This window comes from Nyctereutes procyonoides, unplaced genomic scaffold (genome assembly GCF_905146905.1).
Source record: "Nyctereutes procyonoides isolate TBG_1078 unplaced genomic scaffold, NYPRO_anot_genome, whole genome shotgun sequence".
NCBI lineage: Eukaryota > Metazoa > Chordata > Mammalia > Carnivora > Canidae > Nyctereutes > Nyctereutes procyonoides.
The window spans coordinates 2,562,326-2,585,479 of record NW_026575034.1 but is presented as its reverse complement, the minus strand read 5'-3'; the positions used below and the strand labels follow the sequence as shown (position 1 = coordinate 2,585,479).

The following is a 23,154-nucleotide window of genomic DNA, read 5'->3' as shown; positions in this document are numbered from 1 at the left end:
GTCCGTACAGAGCTCCACCTTCCGCTTGCGAGACCACTCTTAAGCCTTCCCATGATTTTGTTAAGCCTTACAATGATTTACCCGAATGCCTACCCCTCATAAAAAAAGAATCTGTTTTTGTGTTTCGTTGTCTTTCTCTCCTCTTAAAAACAAAAAAAAAAAAAAAAGGAAAAGGAAAAGGAAAAGGAAAAGGAAAAAAAAAAAAAGAAATCACTGTTCTCCATGCTTATAGGAGTGCTACGGTGACAAAATTTGCTCACTTGTTCACAGCAGTGGTAAATTATTTCAGGGCGCGCAACTGATTTTTCTTCCTTTAAGAGAAAAGGAAACAAAGAGGGGACCAGAGGGGGCGGGAGGGAAAGAATGTGCTCTAAGAAAATGTAGGTCTTTCCAACTAAAGCAGCCTCCCCTGACCACGTGGGAGGGCACAGGGGAGCCTAGGAGGTGCATCATGGGAAGTGGGCTGGGAACTTTGTTCGGTTGCCTTAATTTTTTATTCATTTTCCAGTCATCTGACTGATACTGCAAACATCTTTACAATATACAAATAAATCTTTTATCAACCAGAATATATATATTGAAGGAATTCTTTCCCCATCCCTACCCCCTATGGGAACTAAAAAAAAAAAAAAACAAAAACAAAACAAAACAACAAAACAAACAAAAAAAAACACAAAACAAACGAAAAATATACCCCCCATCCCCCATTCCCTAAGCCAGTAAAGCGATGACAACAGCACCTTGACATTGTTTTAATTCCAACGCTATCAGAAGTTAAAAGCAGTAAAACAGAGAATAGTACTAACAAGAACGAAGATACTTACTGTCTAAAATGTAAACGGAATGTTTTGGTTCAAATTTTTGTCGTTTTTTTTTTTTGTCTGTTTTCTGAAAGAGGACAGTTTATTATCGATTCACAATTAAAGCAGCATGCAATTTATTATTATCATTATTATTATTATTATCATTTTTTTTTTTTAGACTTTTTACGTTTTCAATTCTTGGCAACGGCAACAAACCACAACATTATCGAGGAATGTAATGCAGACTTTTTAAAGTTGTGCGCAAAATGACTGTTTCCCTTCTGGTCATGGATATGTCCAATAAATAGATTGTAGAACCACTGTACTGTATAAACTTCATTTATACATGCAGTTCATAAAATTATTTTTCTTAACTGAATAATTTACCCTGTTATGTATATATACAAATAGATAATTTTTGTCTCAATATAATCTATACAACATAAAGCCACTATCTTCCCCTCTTAATGGTCAGTGTACACACACAGGAAGTGTCTATCCTTATGAACCGCCAGCCAATTCTCTTTTTGCTATCCATGGTAAGGGCCCGCACGTACGACTGGGTAGTTCGGCACTGGGAGTTCCAATGCCTTTTGTCTATGCCCCTGCAGCCCTCCTTCGTGTAACCCATGGGATTGCACTTGGTCTCGTAGAAGTACTGCTTCAGTTGGCCTTTCGACACAGGGACTTTTTCGAGGACGGTGACCGTCCCGCCCGACATGTCCACTGCAGTCTTTTTGTCTGCCGCCGTCACCCACTCGCTAATGCTGTCGCACACGCTCAGCTCCCCGCGGCGGGCGGGGTCGGAGTGGCGCCGGACCCTCATGGACATGTTTGCAGCATCCAGGTAATTTTTGTATTCCTCAAGCAGAAAGAGAAGAGGAGGCTCCAAAGGCACTTGACTGCTGAGCATCACCCGGGAGGTATACAAGTCCGCGTCCTTATTGTTCTCTTCATTGGGCCGAACCTTCTGGTCCTCGTCCAACAGCTCTTCTATCACGTGTTCAAAAGTGTCGGCCAACGACGTCAGGCCTCTGGAACCCGCCTTGGGCCCACTCACGCTCTCCAGAGTCCCATGGGTCCGCACACCTGGGTAGGCCAAGCTGCCTTGTCCTCGGACGCTCGCTTCTTTCATGGGGGCAGCCTTCATGCAACCGAAGTATGAAATAACCATAGTAAGGAAAAGGATGGTCATCACTCTTCTCACCTGGTGGAACTGTAGGGAGAAAGCAGAAACAGGACACAGAACTCGTTAGGGCTTTCTCTCGCGAGGATGCAGCGCGGCCACGTGGTTGCTATTCCAGGCCATTCTGCAGGGTCAAGGGTCTTATGCGCTGGTGACAAACTCCAGCTGCACCAGACACCAGCTAACGCCGGCAGCGAGCTCTACGCGGCTTAATAGGTTTAATATAAACCAGGGACTGTGCAGGGTCTGCCGCAAGATGTGGCACTGAAACCTGAGCTTAGATGGCTTCTGAGCGAGCGAAAAAATGGTGGCTTCAAGTTTTCCTCCTTCCTCCCGCTTTAGCAGCTTTGTAAGTTTAATTTTTAATGATCTCTGCTCAGGCTGTCACAGGAAACACAAAATCAGAAATGTTACTAAGCAACAACTGCAAGTGCAATAGTAATTTTCCCCCCAAGTCAGCAACACGGTCCTGCTGCAGGAGCCTGTGACAGACGGGCAGTGGCCCGCGGGGCCTGGGGGGTCTCTGGCTCCGTGGTGCCCGGGCACCGGCGGCACCAGGAGAAAAAAGTCGGGGAGCTGGAAAGGGCCTTTCTTTCCATTGCCTTTCCCCCCCCCTCCTATAGAGATCATCTATCAGAACAAAGCAGAAAGAGAACTCCAGCAAGCTTGGCAGATAAGGAGCCCGAAGGCCTCGGAGGACTCGTTTCCCGGCCCCAAGAAAGTTTACACGAGGGCTTGGGGCTCCCGACTTCGGCTGCCGCGTTCTCCTGCTGCACCTGCGTGGTCACAACTGAAGATGCTTTGCTTATTTCCAAACACACATCATTTTCTACGCGGGGCTGGGGCCGTGCACACAGCACGAGTGCTCCGGGGCGAGCCGGCCACGCCGCCCTCCCGCGGGTCCTGCACCCGCACCGCACCTGTACCTGCACCCGCTGGCCGCGGCAGGCCGGGCCCGCAGGGACGTGTCCGAGCACCTGTCCGGCGCCGGGCAGCACCCTGCACGTTCCCCAAGAGGCAGCGAGGGCCTTCTCTCCACCTCCAGGGTCCCTGGGAGCCCCGAGGGCTGCCCCACGGGCCGGCTGCTGCACCCCAGCTGTCTGTCTGTCTACAGGCAGGCCTGGCAGTGGCCGGCACAGGGTCAACCAACACGGACATACCTACAGGCTGCCCCTCGGTGACCATCACCCGGTGAAGGATGTCAGCGCACTTACCTGGAGCACCGGGTCCCTTAGCAAGACACAGAGGCACCCTCAGCCCCCACCCCCCCAACTATTCCAGCTTCCCGGGCCCGGAGCAAGCGCTTGCAAGGCACACACGTGTCAGGGTGTCGTCCTGTGCCAGCCAGCAGGACAAAGGACGGGGCTCCTTCCACCCAACGGAAGGCACCAACCTACCTCCACGCAACAGGCCATACTGCTGGTTCCGACAAACGAGGGTTTCCGTTCTCGGCTCTCACAGGAGACCACGAAGAGACAACCCCAAACACCCACAACTTTCCTGGTGGATCCACTCTCACTTTGCACCAACAGCAAGCACACCCAGGCCCGTCTGGAGTACCCGAGGGTCCCGGGGCAGGAGGGCCCACGGGTTTGAACGAGCCACAGATACCCATGCCGCAAACACCTGAACTTTTTGTGCACGTTCTGGATTCTGCACCATCAAAGAAGCTTTCTGGTCCTGGCAGGTGGTATTGACACCACTGGATGGAAATCCTTCCCCCTGATGTTCCCAGCTCAAATTAAAACAACCCAAGGGCCACCTCAATGTAGGTCGAGGAAAGAATGCACATTTAGAGTACTGTACTCCAGCGGTCTGTATCACCCTGGTAGAGACTGGCTGCGATCAGTTATCTTTTAATACGATTTATTTCATTATATCTAAAATGCTGGCGTTATAAGACACACCATTTTATGTACCACCAGAAATAAAGAATGTAGTCAATTAAGCTATTGCTTCCTTTTTTAAATTTTATCATATTCATTCATGAGAGACACAGAGAGAGAGAAGGAGAGACACAGGCAGAGGGAGAAGCAGGCTCCCTGCCGGGACCTGATGTGGGACTCGATCCCGGGACTCTGGGGTCACGCCCTGGGCCGAAGGCAGACGCTCCACTGCTGAGCCACCCGGGCGCCCCTAAACTATTGCTTTCTTTATGGCTGGGAACTGTTACCATGTACTTACTGAGGAGCTCTTTGAGACTTATTGGGACACATTTTATCACATATAATTTTTCTGCAGATGTAACAAAAGAAAACTAAGCAAAATAAATTGGTTAAGGCGATGACAGCTGTGATATCCTACCTGTGATTCCTACCTGGCCGACAAGAACAGTAAAATGACATCAACTGTAGGATACAACCCATTCCAGAGATGTTAAAGATACGATTAAGAAAATGCTCATCTTAGAATTAATGAAAAAGAGTATGTTTCATAGATATTTACTAAGTGCCCACATGAGCTCCTTAAAATGACCCGAAGCACTCAGGCATCTTCAGCTGCAGAGTGGGGCAGCTGTCTCATCACCACCGCTACAGTAAGGAGTCTTTGAATGATACCTTTCCTACACTGGGCTTCAAGAAGTTTACTCTGCTTTTCACTGCTCTCAGCTTTTTACTAATAACTTCTTGGTTATCAAAGTATATATACCATTTTCTCAGCTCTTCCATAAGTAAATATTTCAGAAGAACAAAAGGTTCATCCTGAAGCCCCAAGGGGGGCGTCCTTCAAGGCTGGACATCTGCACAGACGAGTAACCAAGGACCTGGTGCTGAAGTCCACCCACAATGGCCAGCCCTGCCCAGACGGACACTGCCCAGATGTTGCCCGCCGACCCGCCCACAAGGCCTTGTAATGTATCCAGCACCGAACTCAGTCCTTTTTTGTGGGGGCCACGTTCCTTCCTCATTCTTTTGCTTCTGACAGTGATTTCTGAATGCCTGGGCCGTCCAGGCTGAAGGTGAGAGATCTTGGAATCAAGTCTGACCGCACGTTTTGGGTGTGGTCTTCAAATCCAATCAGTGAAGAAGTCCTGCTCATTTTTCCTTTCAAACACGTTTCTCATCCATCCCACTGCCACCCTCTTGGCTCAGCTCTCACCCCCTTTCTTCAGGATGACGATGCCCCCCGATGTACCTCACATCCTTTCTGCTCCATCCAACTATGATGACCACTGGCTGACTCACCACTCTTAACCTTGTCATTCTCTTAGAAAAACCTGCAATGGCACTTCTGTTCCACTAGATCCTACCCAACCTCTTTTACCAAGCTGGGTATTCACTCTTCAAAACCCGGATTTAACCTTACTCACCTCTGCTCTGATCAGACCAGAGTCCCTGGAGCCCCGTACACATTATGGCCTGGAAGTGACTTGTCCCATTCTTCGGGCCAACTCTTTTCTCTCTATCTGACTAAGTCTTGTTTATCCTTCACAGCCCATTCAAGCTTCAGCTCATATGCGCCACCTTCTCTAATCGCCCTGCACACGCTGCCCTCCTTGTCTTCTAAAATTTGCACACTACATCTCACCTCGTACCTGGTTCCCTACTCGCTTGTTAATTGTTAACAATGTTTGCGAACCATGGCCGGTCTGCAGTTAGATGATAAGCTCTCTGAGGGAATGAATCATGTCTGACCCAACTAATGCTTAACACAGAATAATATCATAGTTCTCAGGGAAAACTTACTAATGGGTTTCTTAAACCATGAGGAAAGACAGTTTTGACCTAATTTTCATGGGAAGTCTTTCCATTTAGAAAGCACCAGTGAGCCCACTGGAATTATCTGGCCACGTACAGGTCATGCTAACCCCAAATTATAGGCTCTAAGGGACCCGATAGATGTCAACGATCAGCCACGAGGAATCTTTTTAGCTTCTCCAAAGGGGAAAGCTTTACTTGAAGAATTTCTAAAAGCAAATGACATGATATCATACGAACTGCCCCTATTTCTGTAGCTCCGTTTTTAATAGAAGCCCTTGGAAAAGCAGCCAGTGATAACAATGATCGCGGCAAAGCTTGGGCTTTTTAGTCTTGTAACTGCCTCTTTTGCCTTTAACCTCTTCAGTGAGTGATTTTAGACGTTGTAATAGGGAATCCCAAAAGCAAGTAAGAGCTTCCATGACAATTCCTGACATTTTAGCCACTCAGTCGAGTCTTCATTACGCTAGAGATAAAGAGGTGATGTGTAATGCTGCTAAGGAGACTGTTAGTCTATACACCTGTTGATATGCAATAAAACAACTGGTGCTAATTTTGCTCCAAGGTTTACAACAATCAACTCCATCATACCTATAAGATGCTAGGAAGGAGTTTTTTGGTTTTTTTTTTTTTAGCCCTATTCTCAAAAAATTAAATATAGTACACAGGGCTAAAAAGAAAATCGGCAAAATGGAAGGAAAGTTTAGTTTAAAGCATGACTCCGAAGTCTTCAACATTCAACCAGGTGAATATCCAGGACAGGATGCTGTAGCAACGACTTACATTTGTCTAAAAGACTACAGCACACTCACAAGTATGATCTAACTTGATTGTGACAAGGAGGTAAGACAGGGTATTATTATCCACATTACACAGATGAGACAATTATGGTTCAGAGAGGTTAACAGGTTACCTCTTTGTCCAGGTTTTCACCATCAGGACCCGCTGCCGGGTTTAGAATATGTAACCACAGGGAGAAGAGAGGCTCTGCTACAAAGAGTGGCCAGAGGAGGAGCTTTTAAGATGTGGCCACGGTTCTCTGCAGGTGTGTCTACCCTGGAGCCCAACTTTCTAAAGGCAGCACCTCTGAGATACTACTTTGTAGTATTGGATTAATTGTGACCTAGAAGTCCCTTCCACTTTAAGGCTTGATTATTTCAGGGGATGGAATTTCAGACAACATGGTCTTCCTCTAAAGGAAAACTCTGCAAAAAATTTAGGCATGCTAGATAGAACAACACTTCCATGGCCAAAGCTAGGAAGGGAAAGCAAAAGCAACAGGGGTAATTCAGGCACACAGAAGAAAAAACACATCCTTAGAGTTTTGTCTATGAGCATGCTATCAAAGCAAGCAGTTTAAAGATAATGGCTGCTCAGCGTAGTCCTATAAGCAACAAGGATAATGGTACTGTTGATGAAATCATCAATTAATAGTTAATTCCTGACATATATGATGCAAACCTATTCAAAGACCACCTTAATGCAATCTTGCAGATCAATGTAAGATGTAAAATCTTTAATTTGTATCCAGTTTCACTACGTGCATAGATTAGCCTTTGCTTGTTCAATCATCGTACAAGGAATCTAATTCCAAATGTTACAGTGTAGGAGGGAAGTAGGACATATATTTAAGTAACTAAAACAGAAAGGTAGACACAATCCAGGAAAAGTAACGAAAAAATTCTATAAAGAGAAAGAGGTTACTTCCAGTTAGAGAATGAAGAATGCTTTGTGAAGAGGAAGGCAAAGGATGGGGATGATTTAGACGTGTCCAGAAAGGACGCTGACGGATGGATGGAGGCTTGGTTAGAATCATGGAGTACATTTCCCCAGAGAAGAGCTTTGGAAGAGAGTGGCGAGAAATAACAGAGAGTGACTGTCAGATTCTGGAAGGCTCTCAGGGTGATGCTAACGAGTCTGGATCTTGCCTTATAGGCATGGGAGAGCCAGTGAGAGTTTCTGAGCAGGAAAATGCTTCCAGAGAGCCAGTTTATCACCAGGTGTAGGGGGACCTTGAGTAACAGAGTGGGACAGACCAGTTAACTGGCTGGTTTTCTTCTCAGTAAACTTTAAAAATAAATAGCGAGGGGCACCTGAGTGGCTCAGTCGACTCTTGATTTTGGCTCAGGTCATGATCTCTGAGTGGTGAGGTTGAGCCCTATGTCCAGCTCTGTGCTAGGCATGGAGCCTGCTTAAGATTCTCTCTCTCTCTTCCCCAGCCCTGTGTGCACATGCGCTCGAAAGAAAGAAAGAAAGAAAGAAAGAAAGAAAGAAAGAAAGAAAAGGAAAGAATTAGTGAACAGTTACTTCAGTGTGAGATTGGGGTTCTGGGCTTGGGTATATCTTTTAACTTATTTCTATCTTCTATTTCTCTACTGTTAGGCTGAAGTGAGTTGCAAAAGCAGAAGGGGTTGGAGAGAAGTGTGCAGGGATGAGTGGTACCCACGGGCCAGGTCTAGGTTGGCTGAAAGAACACCATGGAGCGAGGCAGAGGGAAGACGGGAATCGAAACTCTCATTCCAATTATAGTTACACTGAACTTGGATTCCACTGCTCAGCACTTTTAATTCAAAGATCTCTAAACACTTTGCAAATATTAACTAATTAAGACTCATAGGACCCCAGAGGTGCAGGTAACTATAATTATCCCCCTTCTGTACAGGAGGAAAGAGGACCAGAGTTTTTAATCAACTCATCCACTCGCTGTGGTTCCCCTGATAGAACAAGGTCAGAACCTGAGATTCCAAAGGAAAACTAGGCCTTCAACTACAGAGACCAGTTTCTTTCATCCCTCTGCATTATTTTCCCATTAGGTATATACTGCTTGGCTGAGAAGAATAAAAACGACAACAACAACTCAAAAACAGAAAACTTCATATTCCTCAAAGAAAATACTTGGCAGTTGGCATCCATAAATAAGACAGCTGTGGGGGCCTAATGATCATGACAGATGCTCACCTACTTGCCTCAATGACCAAGCAATTGAAACCAATAAATATTTTAGGAAATGAAATCTGATAATGCAGATGTTCCAAAGCTATGGAGGAAGTGCCTTTAAAAATAAAATTTTTAACCATAATGTATTTTACGTTCATGTGCAACCAATTATGCTTTCTACACAACACAGTCCCTCATACCAGAGTACACTCTGATCCCCTAGTATGCCCCACGGAGTTGTGGCATTTGCAGACACAGAGTGTCTTACTCAGAGTGCCAGAGAAACTGCTGGTTCTTACAGACCCAGAATAATACAGACACATAATTATCATGTAAAAAAGTATAGCCCCTTGAATTACTAATTTGATAGATAAATTTACATACCTCTTTTGATAGCAAGCATATAGCTCTGATCCTCTATTAACACCTTTTATTCCATATTCCATCCTTGAAAAAAGCAAAAATCTTTCTACTGGCCAGAGACTTAAGTCACCCAGGAGTAAAGCAGGACCATAGTCTCCAGTAGGATGGGGATGGGTCTTCAAACTCTTTGAATTACAATTTGTACAGTACCTTGTATAAAGTAGGTTCCCACACAGGCTAAATGACTCTCTTCCCTTCGCGCTGGTAATACTCGTGTAGTATTTAGGGAGGTGAAATCAAAGTAAGAATGGTAAGTCTTAAAATGAGATGGAACAAGTTTTGGAATAAGGGTAGGAAATGCCTGGCACAAGGACCAGGTCCAGTCAGAGATCACCCAACCTGCCATTCCAATCCCAGGCACGGCTGTCACCATCCAAAGGTCCCTAAGTTCCTCTAACACTACTGCCCCAAGAAACCTACTCTTCTACTGTAACCAAGGAAGAACCCCTGAAAGCCAGAGCTACCCACAGCTGGCAGCTCACCTAAGCCCTGCCCCTGACCTTCACCTCCTCTTCAGAGAGCAATCCCACCCAAACAGTGCACGTCTCTGTAATAGAGTTTCCAGCACACACAGGTCACTGGCCTATCAAACGAATAGATGGATTCAAAATTTTGCTTTTTAAAATACATTTTTAACTCCTATTAAAAATATTCTATTTATATATTTATTTATTTTGAGAGAGCAAGTGTGCAAGCTCACGTGGGCAGGGGGAGGGTCAAAGGGGAAGGGAGAAGCTAGAGAATGCCAAGCAGACTCGTGCTGAGTGTGGAGCCCGATGCTGGGCTCGATCTCACGACCCTGGGCTCGATCTCATGACCCTGAGATCATGACCTGAGCTAGACTCTTACCTGGCTGAGCTAGCCAGGTGCCTCTTAAACTGCTGGTTTTTAGATCACAAGAACAAAATGGCAGTTAACACTCAATTAATAAAAAGCCTGACCTCTTTAATTAGGATTCCGTCATCTTTATTATAAACAAATCTCACCTGAAATTCAAAAGTTCAGATTTAACAGTATTCTATTACTATTTTTCTTGACTTTTTAAGTCTATCCTAAGTTATAGTTAATTAACATACAGCGTTATGTTAATTTCAACTGTAAAACATAGTGATTCAACAATTCCATACATCACCCGGTGCTCATCACAAGGGCACACCTTAACCCCTTTCACCTGTTTAACCCATCCCTCATACCTCTTCCATCTGGTAACCATCAGTTTGTTCTCTGTAATGAAGAGTCTGTTTCTTGATTCGTCTCTCTCTCTCTCTCTCTTTTCCCCTTTGCTCATATCTTTTGTTTCTAAAATTCCCTATATTAATGAAGTCATATGGTATTTGTCACTCTCTGAACAATGTTCTAATTATTAAATTGCAAAAAACAATGCATTATCAAATTCCCATACATGGCAGACAGAAATCTTGATTTTCCAGATGATCAAGTTTCCTTTAAGTTTCAATGGCCCAGTTTGTAAGGAAGGACCTGGAAAAATTAAATGAAGCTTTGCTTCTCAAAGTGAGATCCATGGGCCAGAAGCAATAGCATCGCCTAGGAGCTTTTAAGAAACGAAGAACCTCAACTTCCTTTCCTCCATCCCACCCACCCCATCCACTAAAACAATCTGTACTTCTACAAGATTCACATATACTTCAAGGTGATCTGTATCCTTATTAAGGCTGAGGAACGCTGGATTGTAAATGACAGAGAGAAGGAAAGTTACTTAAGATAAGGAAATGAAAGGGTTAATTGAGTTCAACTTAAGTATCTGGTACATTCTGCGCTTACCTGCCGTCTTTCCTCATTGGTTCAACTCTTTTTATTGGGACATTTATTATGTAGGAAAATATTTTTCCTTTTGTAATGATACTAAGTCTGTGTTCCCTTTAGGTCTGTTGTCTTTTCCACTATTGTGTTTACACAATACAGTGCAGGATGCCTATAAATGTGATGGACTGAATGAGAATTTATATTGTATTACTGACCTGAATCTGGACTTCCAATCACTAATTTCTATTTCCATGCTACAAAGCAAGTACAAGCATAATTGGCCTCCCGGATCACTTCCAAAGCCTAACATCATTCCCTCGATCAGAATCAGACTGGAAATGACACCGACGGCATTAGCAGGTGATAGATTTCCACACACATGAATATTCTTTTCAGCCAGATGTCTCTGGTGGTGAAAGAGAGACAGAGGCAGGGAAAACTGACTCACTCACCACATGAAGATTTGTTTCTAAGCCTCTCCTACAACTAACCGATTAGCTAACTCCTACCACCTAACTCCTAAATAAAATTCGTAAAACAGCAGCAGTGGCAACAACAAAACCCTGAAACAGATCAAGCATCCGAATCCCCTAACCAACCCCAATTCATCTTTATGTCAGTAGGGTACACAGCAAGCAACCCGAATTCTCAGTCGGGTTCTGACAACTGAGATCATCTCCTTTAAGACTGGAGGAGGTTTAAAAAAAAAAAAAAAAAAAGACTGGAGGAGGTTAAGGGGGGGGGGGAGTCAGCTTTCTAAAGAAAAGCCTAAAAATGTTTGAGTCACTGGGATATCATCTGGGAGCTGATGGGGGTAGTTTCATCAACAGAACTGGAGATTGTTTCACTGTTTAGGTTTTTTTTTTTTTTCCCAAAGGATTGCAAAGACAGCCAGTTCCCAAACACCCGAGTCACCGAGTCACCAGTACAAATACAGATGAGTCACTCGGGAACTCTGATAGTGTTGCTGTTACATCACCTGCAAATGGGTGGGGCTGAAAGGACACGGAACCCCCTTTCCCATTCCCAGGCGCAGTCCTAAGTACTACTGGTTTCCACCTCGAGCCGCACACAGTACAGATGTGAGCACAGCTAAGGGACTGCCCCCTCCAGATGACAAACACGGTGCACCTACTACCAGGTGATGCTGTGAACCCACAGCAGAGCACGGCCTTCCCAGCTCTGGGATCCAGGAATAAGCATGCTCTGTACTTCACGAAAGTGCAAGAGGGGGGTGTGACTGCACGCTTTGTCCCCAAGGGAGAACATACAGACACCCTTTCAAGCCAGAGGATAAGAGGAATCCCCCTTTAAAAAAAGTTTGCCACAAGGCCGACATGGAGAACAAACAAGCCAGAACAATTACAATTACAGACAAAGACCAAAAACAAGCAAGAGAGACGACTGCGGTCTCTCTGCTCAGAATTGGAAACTTGCAGTCGACAGGTGGCTGGAAAGGTGTTGCCGGGCCCCCTCCGAGTTCCTGCGAGCAGGTGCTATGGCAATTCTGGCAGCTGTGAGCCCACGCCCAGCAGACACGTCCCCACACTAACACAGGCTTAGTGGGCCCGGAGCTGTTGGTGAAGGCCTGGCGGTCCCAGCGTTTCCACGGATGGAGCTCCTGAAATCCTCCACAGCCAGTGATTTCCTTCCCGCGGCTAGCCAGTCACCTGAGCGCATTCCATCACAGACTATCCACTCATGAGAGCCATCGCAAGTCCAAACTGGAAGCCTTCGGGGGCACTACTGCCAAGGGGTCGAATGAGCCTGGGACACATGACTCCCACCTGGTGAAGAGACCTCCCTCTAGACCAGACCCTATCCTCTGAACTGCATCGGAGAACACGGGTTTCTACGAAGCAAGGGGTGAAACACAGGTCGGGGAAGAAGCCGGACAGATGGGGTGCCCCTGGAATGAGAGGGGCAGTCCCTTTAAAGCCCCACCAGGCAATCCTAAGGGAAAGACATCCCGCAAGGGGACGTCGGTAGCTCCCTGTTGCTCACCTTCACGAGACCATTTTCAGGGATCAGTGTGTTAAACTCCGCACGCCGCAGCCCTCCCTCTGGGATGCACAGTCACGCCGTGAGGATGCGTGTGGGCAGCTGCCAAGACGTGTGTGGACGTGCAGCCCTTTCTGTAGAAACTCAACGTTCCAGGCCTTAACTAGGATTAACCTCCTGCGCATGTGGGGAAAACTGGTGCCTCTGCTGCACACATCCATTTGTCCTTCGGGCTATTTTTGCATCTAACTCTACAATTTTTTTTCTTTTTTTTTTTTAAAGATTTTATTTATTTATTCATGAGAGACAGAGAGAGAGAGAGAGAGAGAGAGAGGCAGGCAGAGACATAGGCAGGGGGAGAAGCAGTCTCCATACAGGGAGCCTGATGTGGGACTTGATCCCAGGTCTCCAGGATCACATCCTGGGCTGAGGGCGGCGCTAAACCGCTGAGCCACCCAGGGATCCCCTACAATTTCTTTTAATCACTTAAAAGAGCACAGGGACGTGCCCGTTCTTTGCAGCCTTATGCAGGAGCAAACACCATGCAGTTGGGTCCCCTGCCCACTGCCCTCCCGCATCCCCAGCTCTTCTCAGTGTCCTGGCTCACGTGAACAGCTCACGCCGGCCAGTTTCTGGGCCCTGTGCATAATGAGCCATGTGGACCCTGTTCCAGAAACTGGCCATGTTCCAGAGCTACTATAAAATACAAGGAAAATATTAACATCTCGGATGACAAAAGATCCATATGGCTGGTCAGAAAATATCCACATCGCTTAAGCCAATAGACTGTACCTTTATGGAAACACTCGATTCTGTTTCATGAGCATCGGGACTGTGAGAACATCTGTTTGTCTCCCTCCCTTTTCACTAAACATTGATTCCCACAGAATACATGCAAACTCAAACACCAACATATTTAATCTAAGCAACAGGATGAGGGATGTGTTTTTTATCTACATAGTGTCTGTAAGCAAACACAGCACTGGTGGTAGTGGCGGGTATGGGGGGGTGTAGATTTTGGGAGAAGTTGTGGGCAGCTGGATAAATAGGTAATATCAAACCTCTCTGTATTAAAAATGATTAAAGATAACAGCTAACATTTATGAGCTGCAAGGTGGATACCCCAGTTATCCACAGCTTACAGCAAAGAAAGCTGATGCTCAGGATGCCTGGGTGGCTCAGTGGTTGAGCGTCTGCCTTCAGCTCAGGCCATTATCCCAGGGTCCTGGGATCAAGTCCTGCATTAGGCTCCCCACAGGGAGCCTGCTTCTCCCTCTGCCTCTGTCTCTCAGGAATAAATAAAATCTTAAAAAAAAAGAAGAAAAGAAAACTGAGGCTCAGAGAGGGTCAATAAATTACTTAAAGACACACGGTAGAAATGGAATTTGAACCAGAGCTGGCTTGCATGCTTCTTTCCACATGGGTCAGATGTGGATGGGATCTTATATTTTGAGGGAGGTCTACTTGGCAGAGACACCTTCAAACCCTATGCATCAATTTCATATTTACTTAAGCAAAGCCCTCTATGATCATTCCTGATAAGCAGTTTATTGACACACTAATTCCACAAAAGTTGACTCTAACCCGAATATTCCTGTTTTACTATCTCTTCCCCATATTGAATCGTCAAGGTCTCAGCCCTACATGCCTACTTAACAGGGCATAGTGTCAACACAATGCATGGAGGTAATTTGTTTGAAATGTCAGAACATTTTCCCATGAGAAGATCTCGTTGGCCCAGGAACAGAACCACGTGCTTTTTAGGTCACTAACCATAACTGGCAAATAGCCCCAACTCCACCTGAGTAAGAATGATTTCAATCAAGACCCAAGTGCCAATGTGCCTAAGGAAACAACAACAACAACATAAAATCTTTCCTTTTAGTACCCCAACCTAATCCCCTCCAAGTCGAGATGCCTGGTTCCCTAGGCCACCCCACTTGTGACTCACGTCATGCTCCCATTCTACAAGAACAGAGCTGAGGGGCTGAGACGGAAGTGAAACAAAAAGTATGGCAGGACAACCTCAAATATATTAAGGAGTAGTTCACGCAACTAGTTATGACCACAAAGACAGGGGAACAGATGATCCAACACGGATGGAGCAGAGGACCCTCCGAGTGCGCCCACAAGAGAAATCAAGTCCAAAGAGCCAAAGGAACAAGGGTTGTGAAGTCCTTACATGGGTTCCCTGCCTCCAAACGGGTGCCCAGAGGCCCGTGGGCTGAACAGCAAAGGCCAAGTGGACCCCCCCAGCCACACTGAGTCGATACAACACATACACCGAAGAGGACGTCCTGAACGTGTGTGGAAGGTTGGACGCATCATGGCACAAAAACCAGAATGCCACACTTCTGGCCCCCCGTCAGCCCGTGGATGACAGCAGTCTTCTAGAGAGGCAGCTGTAAAGAGCCTGAGAATAGAACTGGAAATGCCTGTTGTGAAAGCCCTCACAGGTATTAACAAAAGAAAATGCGTCTTTATCAGCGGTGTGTCAGCTAAGCTTCTGGAGGGCCACCCTAAGCCTTGTGTGGGCCATCAGTCATCGCTGCAACTCCCCAGGTCAGCCAGGCTGCACCCAGGAGGAGGAGTGGCTTTCCCTTCTAAAGAGGCCCCATCAAAAATTCTATGAAAAAGAACCATTCCGCCACTTTTCTAGGCAGTCAAACTAAAGGGATTTTTTTTTTCCTAATTAAAGCACATGGTCTGTAGAGAAAAATAAGACTAAGAATCAATCTTTTTTCAATGAGATTGGTAGAGTCAGGTGAATGTGACTGGAAATGTATGCTTTTCAAAATGTGGAGATATTATCTGGGCTCTAAACCCCGTGTTTTTCCATGATCCCCTTTTGTATGCTGCAGGGAACTGGCTGGCAACTTTACGGGAGAAGTGCGGCAATACTGCGTCACAGTTCGATGTTTACACTGTATGCCATCAGTTTTAATTTATCTTATAAAGTACTGATTATTCAATCACACACCTTCAGGAAAGCACAAAATCATTCCTGAAAAGTGCATCCCCTGGGGTGTGAAGGTTCTAAAGCCCAGCAAGGCTTCATCTGTGATTTGGGATGGATCTCAGGACCTAGAAACAAGGTTAACATGCTACATCCCAGTAGTGACTAAAATCAAGAAGTCTGTTAGGTGCCATCTCAATTTCTGGGAAATTTCCTAGAAGAAACTGGGCAATGAAGACCTGAGTTCTGGGCATGCCTTTCCCACTTGTTATTAAGTTGATCCTATGAACTGGCTGCTAATTGGCCATTTTTTAACCAACAAATTGGGCAAATTCATGGGTGAGCCAATCGGAGGAACCCTGCTGCCTCAGCTCTGTGATGGGAGGATAAGAAATCTCACCTTCCCTGACTCACAGCCTCATGCAAACGGTCATCAACACGTGGGAAAGGGCTTTGTAAACCATAAAGGGCAACTGTGCAAACAAATGTTGTTAGACATACCACCAGCCTGAGGGGTGACCAAAGCCAAACACAGGAGGAGCACAAGACCAAAAGTCTTGGAGATACTGAGATGGTCGGGGCGGTGGTGGAGAAGAGGAAATCTCCAAAATAATCTCAAAATGTAAACAGAAAACAAGAGCGGGCTGACGAAAACAGACGTGAAGAGGAAGACGTGTGGTTAAATGACTCCATGTGTGTTCATCTACAAATGAATATACTGCAAATTCCATAAGCCTAACAGGGAAATTAAGGGAGATATGACATATACAGGAGCAAACTTTAAGGACACGGACTTTAAAACACAATTGCAAGATCGATGTCAAATGAATGATCCAAGACGCTGGCCCTATCCCTTGTGATCAGTATAGGTGTCAGCAACAGGTGCCTGTCACACACAGGTAGGCCTCCAATCTTCCTCCGAAATTAGATGCAAACTTCAAACACTCTGAAAATACTCCCTAAGGGAACTTTTACCCCAAATTTAGAGACTGAGTGAAAAACCATGCTTTAAAAAAGCAAAAAAAAAAAAAAAAAAAAAAAAAAAGACCAAAAAAACTCCCCTAAAACCAAAAAACACAACCATCTTCTCATCTTCATATGTATTGTCATCTGGAAAGCAGATTTCCCATTAAATGGATGGTCAAGGCCACACCACGATGTTAAATTAATTATGAAAATCCAAGGCTGGCATTCCACAGCCTCCTGAGGTACATTCGTAGAGGCAGGAAATAACCACAGGAAGAAGTTCACTGGAGGTGCTCTACTCGGTACTGGCCCCTAGACACCTGGGGAGAAACCAGAAGGTTCAGAAAAAGTAAGAAAAGAACACCTTTCTATTTTGGTTAAAGAAGGCCCTGTGCAAGGTGCCTGGTTCCAGCTGAGTCTTAGGTAGTATACCTGGTGCCGTGCATTCTGGGATCACCTCTTAATGAAATGAATCTTGGCCTGACTCTAGGCCATTCTGAGAAGTACCAATGCCTCTTTGGGCCAAATGCAATGTCCTCACCTCCAGCTTCATGTTTCACAGCAGACCGTGTTCCCTTACAGAAATTTCCCTAGGAGGTTTACTAACCTATAGTGTTTCAAGTTGGACTCTCTTCTTGCCTAAGAGCCATAAGCTATCTCTTATTAAGGACACATTACATACATGTTAGTTAATGATTCGTTTATTTATTCAGCAAAGGTTATTAAAAACTTACTGAGTTTAGATGTATGTTGCTTAAGAGAGGTAATTTTCAAGGCTGCTTTATGTAAAGTGGGAATAATCAATTTGACAAACTTTTTTTTTTTTAAAGTAAGCTCTACGCCCAACATAGAGCTTGAACACACAACCCCAAGATCAAGTGTCAAATACTCTACTCACTGGGCCAGCCAGGTGCCCCTTGACTCAATAAAGTAAACTCAATAAAGTCCTCAAGAGACTAAGCCCTGAGTTTAAACTGTCACTGACTTTTAAGAATAACGAGAGAATCTGAGACCTACGGAGGTGGGAACACTTCCCAGCTGTCAGTGGCTTTCAAGGAAGTGTTTCCGTGTCACCCCAAATGGTCAGTTTCACACAGTTTATCAATTAGAGGTTCACAAGATCAAAAAACAGTTCTTTAAAGATGTTTATGGGAACACAGGGCCAATGAGGTAACACCTCCACGGTGGACATCGGGGTCAGGGATTCAGACTCATGTCCCACCAGCAGAGCTCCGGTCGTATCGCTCAAGTGGAAGGTCATAACCAGCTGTGTTTCTGCCATCCTCTCTCGTGAAGAAGCTCAGCCGCAGACCACCATTATTCCATGAGGAAAGAAAATCCCACAAGTATTTTTAGAGCTCCATTTCCGCCTCTTCTCCTTTCAGGGACACAAAGGTCATCATCCATCCTTCTGTGGCTAGGTTATCCTCGAAAGCCTTTCATTGGGGTCGAGGCGTCAAACTTACAGCTTAAGAGGACTGTGACTTAGCCTTCTCCTAACATTTGCTTTTTAACCTTTTGCTCCTTAACAATCTCTAAGCACAGATGCCAGGGATGCCCCGATGAATGAGGCAGGGTCCCTGCCTCTGGGGACTTCCCTGTTAGAGAGAAGGGATGGGGAACTAATTGGACACAGAACAAACCAACAACTACAGTTGACCGGACACACGTGTCCAAGGGCAGCTCCAAAAGAGGGAGGGAGAGGGAGGAGGCGTGACAAAGAAGGAGGCTGTTGACAGGTTTATGTTCAGTATAAATCATATTCTGTAGAGCAGAAGACGACTTTATCTGATCTGTTTAACCTCTTAGCACCCAGAAGCCATGGAGAATTCGATGTTGGTGAGCTCCTGGGACATGGAAGCTGGAAATCAAGACTCGTTTATGGGCACTTCCATTCACGTGCTTGCCTAGCTGAACATGACAACTCTGGTCTTTCCCACACGTGAAGGAAATGCTGATTTATTTAGCAAGTACCTCTGGCACCACCCACTATGAAATTGCCCACCAGTCAGCTACGTGCTATGGGAACTAAGACAACGCAAGACACATAGGTTTTGCTTTCAAAGGGCTTACAATTTTAACTGTAGAATTAAGACTAAAATGGACAATGTTGTCGAATCACTGTATTACGCCTGTAACTGTAGGTAACACTGTATGTTAACTAACTGGAATTAAAATAAAAACGTAGAAAGACTGAAATACATGGGGAGACAAAAGCTAACTGGTAACCCAGCTGTTTTGGGAGAAGGACCCTAACTCATTCAACTTTGAAAAAAAATTACTGTTTATTCAACTTCTTACTTATTAGTACGTATATAGGGTAACCATACCTCCTCGCTTCAGGATTCTGAATTGAGAACAGAACAGAAGCAAATTGCCAAGAGGGAATCAAAATACAGAGTCAGCCTCATGTTAGCAAAGCTGGGTTGGGAGACACAGTGGGCACAGGTCTTGGCAGGCCCCGAAGAAGCCTGCCCTGCACTTACTGCTTACTGCATAATGGCTGGACCCGCAAGAACCTACACATTTGGATGTGGTGGTCCCACAGAGCAGGAGAGCGGTGGGCTCGATTTCAGCACAGAAGGTCCGTTGCTTTGATGTACATAGTGTATACACTCCAGGAGAGGAGAGATTCAGGAAGGGCCCCCCGACCAGATTATTCACCACTTCTCACAGAAAGGAGCAAGTAACGGGGATGAGAGCAGACCCAGCATGCTTCTCTGATCCGACCCTTCTCTTGTGTGCATTTTACACATTGACAAGGGCAAGTGCCCTTGTAGAAGCACAGGATGGGAGGTGGGGGTGGGGGAGTATTTCCCTCAACATTACTCAAGGCATGGAGAATTTAGGCAACTTGCCCAAGATCGCAGCTCTAGTGAGGGGCAGACCTGGAATCCAGCTCCATCACTCCAGCTGGGTCTTCAAGAATGAGCAGGATTTAGATGGATGAGGGGGGGAGAAAGTCGTTAATAAACAAACTAGACTCCAAAGAGTACAGCAAAAGAGTCTTGGTCTCGTCAACTTCGGTACCAAGTGAAGCAAATGTAGGCACGAGGCGTGTTAATAAAGTTGTTAATTGTCTTGATAATCAATCACAAATGGTGCTACGTAGGCCTGGAAAGTGCCAACAGCAACAACAGTGACTGAAGGACTCATGAAGCCCTCCCTATGCCAAGCACCACCGCGAGCACTTTACACGTATTAACGCACTGAATCCTTACCACCACCCCGCAGAGAGGCTGAGGCACAGTGTACGCGACAGGCACGCGGTCACACCTGTAGGAAGTGGTGGGCCTGGACTCCAACTTGATCACTGAGCTGGGGAAGAGTGTCCCAGCGTGTCTGCTCTCAACGAAGTCTCAGGGGAAATATCTCTGGAGTCAGAGACGGTCTTCAACAGACCTTCCATCTCAAAGCCTCTGAACTCCTGATTATTTACAAGGCCACAAATCCCTTCTAACCATGCGCTAATCCACGTATTTGAGCAATGAAGTAAATGATAAGTCTCTCTAAAGACAGGATATTCAATTTATTTGGCTTTTCATTCAGCAATTCTTAAGCTTTCCTGCATGTGGAAGTTTCTAACCATATGTCCAGGCTCTGTCCCAAACCGACGGATCTCAAGGACTAGTACCTGATATCTCTGTATCGGGTGTTCTTTTTTTACAGTTTCAAAAGTAATTCTGATGATCATCAGGTGTGAGGATCCCGCTCTGGTATGTTCTCCAATGGTTCACTTACCCGGATCCTCGGCTTTAAGTAAAATTTTAATGAAGAAGCTCAAGCTCAAAAAAATCATTTAGGGCAGCCCGGGTGGCTCAGTGGTTTAGCGCCGTCCTTGGCCCAGGGCGTGATCCTGGAGACCCGGGATCGAGTCCCAAATTAGGCTCCCTGCGTGGAGCCTGCTCCCTCTGCCTGTGTCTCTGCCTCTCTCTCTCATATGAATAAATAAATAAAATATTTTTTAAAAAATCACTTATTCTGTTTCTCTCTTCAAGAGTTTTCTTCTTAAAAAATAAAAAAGGAAACTAAATTTAAAAACTCTTTAAAACAATCTTTTAAAATCTTCCCATCATCATTTTCCTCCTTGGCACACAGAAGGTCGCCAATCTCTGCTCTACAACATGGACGCGACTGGCGATGCGATTGGCCTACACCTGTGCCAGACACTCACACTGATGTGCCAAGGGTGAAATATGGTTTCTTACCTGAATACCATGGGTTATGGTGGTGGACAGACATGATGGAAGAGGACTAGGTCAGGAGCAGTCACTGAGTTGTAATCCCGGCTCTTGGATCAAATTATTTCACTACTCTGAGCTTCAGTTTCCCCATATGTTATATGGGAATAATGTCCGCTCAATCATTTTCAAAGGGTTATTTGTAGGATCAAAGGAAATGAGACATGGGAATGTGTTTTTAAAATATGAAACAAGACTTTGGGCACGATTATTACTGTGTGCAGTCTTGTCTACATATGACATAAGCCAAGAAAACCATGTAGGAACGTTAACGATGACAAACCAACTGAATTTTGGTCCCAGTACCGATGCTTACTGCATTAGGGCGAGTTTTCACATCCTCTTATGGTGCTTGGAATAGCGCTGGTGCGAGTTCCCCTAGATTTTTACATGCGACTGACGCCAAAGAACAATCAGAGGCTCTAGGATGATAAAGGCTTCCAACTTTTAAGAAAGTCATTGTCAAGAACGTGAGAACTGGAAAAGCACACTGATATTTTAGGGAAAGCATTTTAAAATGAATTTTGTTAATGACCAATTTTAATGATCAATAAAATCCTTAAGGTCATCCCTCATTGCTTTTCAGCCATTATATATCTATGATTATTTCTAAAAACTATGCAATGGGGAAAATGTCATGTACAAGTATCTCCTTGATTAAGGAATGCTCCGGACAAGCAGATGAATACAACTCTCAATGCAAGAGAATGAATGGCTAAGGAATGGGCAGGAGGACAGTCCTTTTCATGAAAAAAAGAAGGAAGATTTAGGACTTTGGGATTTCTACGTGTTGACTTTTACCTGGAAAACTCATTTCCCATCTGGGTTTTGCAGAGCAGAGTGTCAAGGGGTCTCTTGCAAGGGACAAAACTGAGGTCAAAGGGGCAGGACACTGATGTTCTCACCTGCAGTTCAATTAGAACAGCTCTGCTTACTGTTGTCTTACAGATGCCGATTCCTATATGTGGTTTTGTAAGGGGGAAAAAAGCCAGTTCTACAATTTACTTATTAATATTTATAGCACTGATTTTGAGGTTAGTGGACATGTGTCTCTCTCTGTCTGAGTCCGTCTCAAAACACGAAGCATGGGGTGTTCTCTGGCACCGTTTATTCACTGCTTACTCTCGCCGCCCTGCTCAGGAGCGAACGAGAGGGCTGGGCACGTGGCTGTGAGCTTGGCATATGAGAAGGAAAGTGGGACCTATCACCCCCCTCTCGATCCACTTCCTGATTTTTCTGAAATTCACAGAACTACATGAAAATCCGCTTCCTTGTTATATATCAAGAAGTTAAACAATCCTTTCTGAGCCGATGGTGCCAAACTGCTCTTAGTTATATCGGCGTATTTACATGATCCATGAACACCACATATGGACTCGTACTTCTACCGCATATTTGAGCAAAAACACCTCCTGACTTCACCATGAAAGGAGATCCCATGGATTGAAAAGTGGTTTTCAGTAAACGCTAAAGAGACACATTACTAAATTTAAACCTGTTACCGACTAATCTTTAAAGGCAAGATAGTACTCACTACGCTGGGTTTTCCATCTTTCCCTTATTCAGCAGAACCATGAAACCAGCTTCCAGTAAATGGAAGCATTCTCACAATTTAAATTTATATACATACAGCATTTATAAACACTGTCAAATGAAAGACACATTCCTGAATACTAAGAGGCCCAAACATGTCCTTGTATGTAAGGGAAAAAATCCATCACAAAGTCAGTGGAAATGAACCAGCATCTTTGGTGCAGAAGTCCTACTGTGGCTTCTACCAGCAACTGGCACAAAGATTTCCTCGCGGAATACCCTCAAGTAGCAAAATGAGAAGATCACGACTAACAAGCACTTTTGTCTCTACCTGCATACAAAATGGCACCTGAAAGTCAAGTGATAAAAAAGATCAACTCTTAAAAGAGGAGGAAATCATTTTAAAATGTTACAGCCCAGAGCTAAAAATACAGCATGGAGAGGAAGTCAGAGAATTTGCTCAGATTTTTTTTCTGGTCTAAGGACCAGGCCTCTCTTGAAGTGAGTATATGAAGAGGTAACGCAAGCTTTATAGGGGAAAATCAATGGATTTCTCTAGCACCTAACGGCGGATGGATCCGTTCGGGGAAGAGAAACCCCTTCTAGCCCAGTGTCTGGCACCCACTGGGTGCTCGGCGAATGCCTG

At 45.1% G+C, this 23,154-nt stretch overlaps 2 protein-coding genes across 2 annotated transcripts in view; one reads left to right on the top strand and one right to left on the bottom strand.

Moving 5' to 3' along the window:
• Nucleotides 1-243: 243 nt before the first annotated feature.
• The window catches only part of BDNF (brain derived neurotrophic factor), a 31,643-nt gene continuing 8,732 nt past the window's right edge, over nucleotides 244-23,154 (bottom strand). Inside the window, exon 2 of the mRNA XM_055317849.1 lies at nucleotides 244-2,019. Within this exon, the coding sequence (XP_055173824.1) occupies nucleotides 1,255-1,998 (744 nt within the window). The 5' untranslated portion in view covers nucleotides 1,999-2,019 and the 3' untranslated portion in view covers nucleotides 244-1,254. The remainder of the gene's footprint in view (nucleotides 2,020-23,154) is intronic.
• LOC129504748 (collagen alpha-1(I) chain-like) overlaps nucleotides 4,776-23,154 on the top strand; it is a 102,168-nt gene continuing 83,789 nt past the window's right edge. Inside the window, exon 1 of the mRNA XM_055317587.1 lies at nucleotides 4,776-4,839. Coding sequence (XP_055173562.1) covers nucleotides 4,776-4,839 — 64 coding nt within the window. The remainder of the gene's footprint in view (nucleotides 4,840-23,154) is intronic.